The 6,475-nt window shown below is 42.1% G+C and overlaps 1 protein-coding gene across 1 annotated transcript; it reads right to left on the bottom strand.

The window, feature by feature from the left end:
* Positions 1 to 3,029: 3,029 nt before the first annotated feature.
* Positions 3,030 to 5,698, bottom strand: LOC149153360 (DNA-damage-repair/toleration protein 111-like). The gene is made up of 2 exons (XM_089439282.1): positions 4,495 to 5,698; positions 3,030 to 3,625 (listed from the first exon to the last, which is right to left on the bottom strand). Exons 1-2 carry the CDS (start codon positions 5,452 to 5,454, stop codon positions 3,317 to 3,319), a joined length of 1,269 nt encoding a protein of 422 aa, XP_089295408.1. The 5' UTR covers positions 5,455 to 5,698; the 3' UTR covers positions 3,030 to 3,316.
* Positions 5,699 to 6,475: the final 777 nt, after the last annotated feature.

Raw genomic sequence — 6,475 nt, forward strand, 5'->3', positions numbered from 1 at the left:
TCGCAACTTGCCTAACTAGCTGCCATATACTCTGCCTTTGCATTGCTCAATGCTACTGACCTTTGCTTCCTGCTGAACCATGACACCACTGTTGAACCCAACAAGAAACAACACCCGGAAGTACTCTTCCTATCACTAGCACTACCAGCCCACTCTAAGTCTGTGCAACCAATCAATTTGACCCCATCACACTTGACATAGTCCAAACCATATTCCCCCATGCCTTCCACCCACTGCATTCTCCTAAACTCCCTCATAAACTGACTCAACGTGTTGACGGCGAAACAGAGATCTGACCTAGTGTTGACCAGATACATCAATGAACCGATTAGCTAATGATACAAAGTGGGATTCACCAACTCAAAATCTGAAGCATGCAACTTTTTCTAGTTCTTCTACATGCATGCCTTGCCAATGAAGATATGCCCTTCCTCCACCAAAAAGTAATGCATCAATCCCATGTCGGCCATATCAAACTCTGAAGCAAGATCTATCTTGCATTATTGGATGAGTTTGTCCTCTTATAATAAATAAGCCAAGCACGCATAGAACCAGAATGAGTGGATCTTGACCAACCATAATGAAGTAGAGGTTCGGATCAGCATCACTTTTCCAGAAACCCATTTGTTGCAAGTAGGCATCTATCCTCTCGTACCAAATCGATGCCTACTTCAGTCCATACAAGGCTTTTTTAAGCCTACACACATGAGACTCCATCCCATGCACCTCAAAGCCTTGTGGCTGCTCAATGTACACCTCCTCCTGTAGAACACCACCAAGAAGGCGGTCTTCACATCCATCTCGTGAATTCTCCAACCCATATCAGCTGCTATAGATATGCCTGCTCTAATGGAAGTACTATAGATATGCCTACTCTAATGGAAGTATAACGAGCAAAAGAAGCAAAAGTCTCCTCATAGTCTACTCCCTCTACATGTGAGAACCCCCATGCCACAAATTGAGCTTTGATCTTTTCCACGCTGCCATCTGCATCATGTTTGAGCAGGAAGTCACCACTGACTTCCCTTCAGGTTGCGACACTACCTCCCAGAGATTATTCTTCACGATGGAGGCATACTCCACCATGGCATCCCTCCAAATCTGCTAATTGGCGGCCTCCTCAAAACTAACTAGCTCTGTCTCTACAACATCTGCCACAAAGCCACCCAACCTCTCTGGTGATCTAATCTCCCTCACTGACCACTTAGGTTTCCCCACTGCCTCTTGAGCCTCTTTTAAAGGTCTCCCAATCCATCTTGACTTCCTCTTTCCTGTAGTAGCCTCTTGTGGTAGATGGCTTCCTCTTCCCTGTGGTAGCCTCTTGTGGTGGTGGTACGGGAAATTCCTCAACTGGTTTTTCCCAAGAGGCTGTGTGGCTTTTCCAGGGTCAATTTGACCAAAAATCATTGTATTTAATATTGTGCGCTTGCTATTTTATCTAGTGTGTTAGATGTGCACAAGAATATGGTAGAGTAGCCCTAATGTTTTATGTAAATGCAATTATCAGTCTTGTTTGATGATGAGTTTGGACATTAAACTATGCAAAACATAAAACTGGGATGATGAGTTTGGGCATTAAACCATTCAAAACATAAAACTGGGTTGGGCTACAAACTAGACACAAATTTCTACAGAAATCATCCTCCTATCAGCTCATCGTACACAGGAAGTTTGATACAATAACAAGCAAAACTTCAGAACTCTGACAAATATCTCTGCTAGAGATAGAACCCCTGTAGCAAGATTTTCTACCAAATACCACTCACTGAAGGCCCCGAAAATTTCGTTGTAGCTTACTCAGTCAGGCCCAAGAATTGCACTGCCCAGGCCCGAGATTCATGGCCTCTTATCACCTGACAGTTTAGGTAAATGGATCGATGGGTCGAATTACAGCCTTAAGCCTAATGCTTGAATTGGGAGGTTAAACTATTTTTTAAGGTTAAACCCTGTGGAAAATTATAAGAAAATTACTTTTACCACATTACAGGTAGTAGGACCCCGGCATTGATTGGTAGCAGAGTTGAATGTTAGATAGAGGATGAGATTGGTGGCCGCCCAGACAGAATACTGGGAAGAATTTGTAGACGGTTATTTTCATAAATTTGAAGCATGTACCCAACAAGATTATTTAATGGCCTTCAAAAATATAAAGCAGTAGACTGTAGGATATTCCGATATAGTGGCATATTATTCCAGAAAAACCTCTCAAGCAAGTTTGTTGGTAGAAAAAGCTTCCCCGACACTTAGTTGTTATGTGTACAGATGGCATGTAGGACTCAGCCCCAGGATATGTGAATGCTTTGAATCCATGTACATTGGAAGAAGCCATTCCACGACCAGAATCATACTCAGAAGTGATAAGAAGTACACTGCATCTTCAACTTAAAGGCTTCTTTTACTGGCTGCATTCCACGCCCAGAATCATACTCAGAAGTGATAAGAAGTACACTGCATCTTCAACTTAAAGGCTTCTTTTACTGGCTGAGAATGATTCACCAGCCAGGAATGACTCAAGAATATCTACTATCAATAAAGCCAAATTGCTTTCTAATTCATGTACCACAGGTCCAAGTGATTTTAAGATCTAACAACTTTGTTATACATGTAAACAGATTTGGTCCAGAAGTCATTAATGCAGGACATCCATGACATCTTATTAGAGACCTAGACCTCAGTTGACGACAATAGCAGGAAAATTGTTTTATCTCATGGAAATGTCTGAATTATTAAAAAGTGACTTCATGAGTCTAATTTTCCAGTTTTTAATTATAGAGTTCACTTGACTGAGAGTTTTTCAGATTACTGTTTAGAAATTCAGTTTTCCAATTTCGGTCCAGAAGATTCAGTTTTTCAGTTTCAGTTGTAAGTTCTCCCATGTTCAGCTCAGATATCAGTTACAGGTTTATTTTTCAGTTATAGCAGCAATCTTTTCAGTCAGTTTATTAAAAGTTATCAGGCTAGGTTCATGATAATCTGTGTACTGTTAATCCTGTTGTCTTACTGTACCGACAGCAACTATTAATAAGATCTTGAAAATAACTAAATCTAAAATTATTGGTATAATTCTCCTCAGAAATGAACATGATAGATATTCTGCATGCTTCATGTACAACCTCAGCAGATGTCAGAGATTCTGAAAGTCCTAAATAATAATGCCAAATGCATCTTGAGGACATAACAAAACCTTTAAAAGGTAGGGGATACATCGAAAGGTTGAGACCGCCATGAATGAAAATGATTGCACATGTCACAATAATCTACAGCGAATTTCTATGATCAGGCCAAACGAGGCAAATCTTGAGATTTCAACCATTCACTATTTGTCAAACTGAGGGTAGCCAGGTATCTCTCCCGGTGCAGGTGCCAATTCATTCCTGTTAAACTTCTCTTCATCATAGAAGGTTGCATGGACTACCCTGCCAGCGAAAAAACGACCATCAAGGTCAACCAAAGCCTTAGTTGTTTGCTCAGATCGCTCAAACTGCACAAAGATTCGAACGGCTTCATCCACTGGGAAATCTGGTTCAGTGATCTCAAAGATCAGCACACGAGTCACTGTTCCATACTTTGCACACTCCGAGGCAACTTCATCTTCTAGTTCATCATCCACTTCTCCTGGACCAACCTATACAAAAACAGCAAGAAATATGAGATTGACAAGCCTGAATATTTCCAATTATCAGCTAAATAGATTTGATTTGTTGTGACCAGGTTGATCAGATCTTCATATGCACCCCTCCATATGCTACTGAACTATTATTTTCAAAGACTAACATAACAGTTTTGGGGTTATTTTGATGTAGCATAATGGCAAGAAGAATAATGCCCAGAACGGACAAACGCGTGAATTAATCAATAGGATTTTAGAAACAAAATGTTGGGAATATCATTACACCAACCATGAGCCCCTCTTACCAATTACTCCTAACGCTAAGCCCTAAAACGTATAATATAGAGTATATTTTAACACATAGCTTGATTATTTTGAGCTTTGAAGAAGAGAGACGGGCAGTACTCAAGTAGATTCAAGTGACTGTCGATCACAATCTGCTAACGATAAAAAATGAATTTGAGATTCAGGAAACAAGTTGTAGAGGAAATGGGTCAGTGGTAAATGTTTCTACAGTGAAACGACAAGACACATTGCCTGCAATCATAGAATAACCGCGCAAACATGCTCAAGAAGGACCCATTTGAGACACACAGAGAAGGCTGTGCTTAGAAGAGGTGGGTCTCTGCCCCTAGGTCTCTGAAGCTTTTATGTACAAACATGTGAGATATGTGTGTTCATGAAAATGGGCTCCAGAATAGTTTTTTTGCAGTTACATTCCAGTAAGTTCTCACCCTTTCACCATGGCGGCACGTCTGTATTTTATCTACTTTCTAAAAAATGAGAAAGATCACCCCAGAAGACCCCAATGCCCTAACAAGAACCCATGACATAAAACAAAAAACAGGCTACAATTATCAGAAAATAAAGGAGAAAATACACACCATGTTTCTGAGTAGCAGAACCTTGGTGGGCGGGGCACTGATATTGGCGCCTTTAATCTTCTTTTCGGGCCTGGTCTCGCTGGCATTGACAATAACACCTGCCCTCTTATCAGTCTTCTTGGCCATGAGAGGCGTGGTGATCCCCTGCTCCTGCTTGCCCAAACCCTGGCCCTCCTTCCACCCCATCTTTGCCATCATCCTCTGCGCGGCGGTCATATGCCCGCCAGCCCCGACACCCAGTCCCACCGTCCCAGACTTGCCAATAGTAAAACCCCCCACATCACCTCCGCTGGGCGGCGGTGACGGCGATCTGGCCTGCACCGGACCGCCGCCCCCATCGCCCCGCCCCATTGCTGCCCTCCGCTTCCAGGCCTCTTCCCCGCTTATATTCAGAGCAGCCGCACGGGAGTTCTCGGAGTCTTTTTCCGTGGCGGAAGCCGTTTCTTCCATCTCCCGCAGCGCTATGAGTTCCCGCTCCCGTTCCTCCTCCTCCAGACGCCTCCGCTCTAGCTCCCTGTGCATCTCCGCCTCAACAGCCCGGCGGCGCCGCTCCCGTCGGTACTCCTCGTAGTCGTTGGGGCGGCTAGGGTCGTACTCTTCTACGACAGTGGAGGTCACGCCCACCAAGGCCGGCTGGTTGGATACTCGGGGTGAGAGGGGCTTCATCTCGGCGGAAGCCTCCAGCGGGCTCAGGGTTCCATCGTTGTATGTGACCCTGGTAGAAGGCTGGGGCTGGGAGGAGGACAAAATTTTGGGCTTGTTGCTGCTGGAGGGCTGCTGGTTCCTCGAGATGGATTGCGGGGATGCAAAAAGTGTTGTGGTAGGCTTCCGCAGAGCGGAAGGAGCCATCTTCGCACTGCTCGACCACATTGAATTGTTGCTATTGTTTTCTTCTTCGGCCGCCGTAGATGAGGACGAAGACGGCGGGGGTAAGTCCCCATACAGGCCGCCGCCCAACATCTTTCAAGATCTGATGAATGTATATATTGTTGCTTACTTTTCACAAGGGTTTTTGCCACTCAGACTCGGATCTTCTGAGCTTTTTCTTCTCTCTTCCTGCTCCTCGCCATCGTCCTCTGTAACTTCACACACAGAAGGAGCGCCGGTCTTCTGTAAAAGCATGACAAGGATATGCTTCTGTATTTCCCAAGTCCTCTTTGGGTTTCGAAGGTTGGTTCCAATTCACCCTCGTCCTGCACAGGCCAAGGGTTTAATACAGGAAAGGAAACAGTGATAAATAATAATAGTTATAATCTAATTCGAAGGTCTAGAAACCTGTGTTTTTAACGATTAAATCCAACTTTTCACATTATGTTAGAAGTGTAACCACAGGTTCCATTACTATTTCAAGGCGTTTCTCTTACTCTAACTTAAACCCTCAGGAATTGAACGTGTTCCATCAGTCCTTCAAGGTAACCCTATGGTTCTAGCGAATTGGATTTTGTTTTTTTTATGGGAATTGAACTTTGCCAAATGATGTAAATTCTTAATTTTATGTTATATGACTCCAAATTAAATCTTTATGGGAATTGAGGGTTAAAAAAATTTGAAAATTGTTCTTACATATATTAATAATATTATTAACAATATATTATTATTTATCACTATTTATAAATCTATGAATATTGTATTACTTAAAAATAAAATTAAATCTTTATGAGAATTGAGGGTTAAAAAAATTTGAAAATCGTTATTACATATATTAATAATATTATTAACAATATATTATTATTTATCACTATTTATAAATCTATGAATATTGTATTACTTAAAAATAAAATATGGGGTGGGTTATTTATGTGTATAAGTTACAAGATTATTTAATATAATTTCTTTGGGTGTAACTATAATCATAGTTAGATCACTACTTCAAGATGTTCCTATGGCTCCTAGTTAAACCTTCATGGGAATTGAACCTAGAACCACAGGGGTACCTTGAGGTAGTGATCAAACTTGAACTTGAAGGCTTAACTTGGAACCA

The sequence above is a fragment of the Pinus tabuliformis genome, chromosome 9, assembly GCF_031772625.1.
Source record: "Pinus tabuliformis cultivar Carrire ecotype Pingquan chromosome 9, CPIR1, whole genome shotgun sequence".
NCBI lineage: Eukaryota > Viridiplantae > Streptophyta > Pinopsida > Pinales > Pinaceae > Pinus > Pinus tabuliformis.

Coding starts and splice junctions, on each gene's coding strand:
- LOC149153360 (XM_089439282.1), bottom strand. CDS start 5,454: ATGTTGGGCGGCGGCCTGTATGGGGACTTACCCCCGCCGTCTTCGTCC. Junction 3,626..4,494: donor TTCTGCTACTCAGAAACATG/GTGTGTATTTTC, acceptor GTTTTTGTATAG/GTTGGTCCAGGAGAAGTGGA.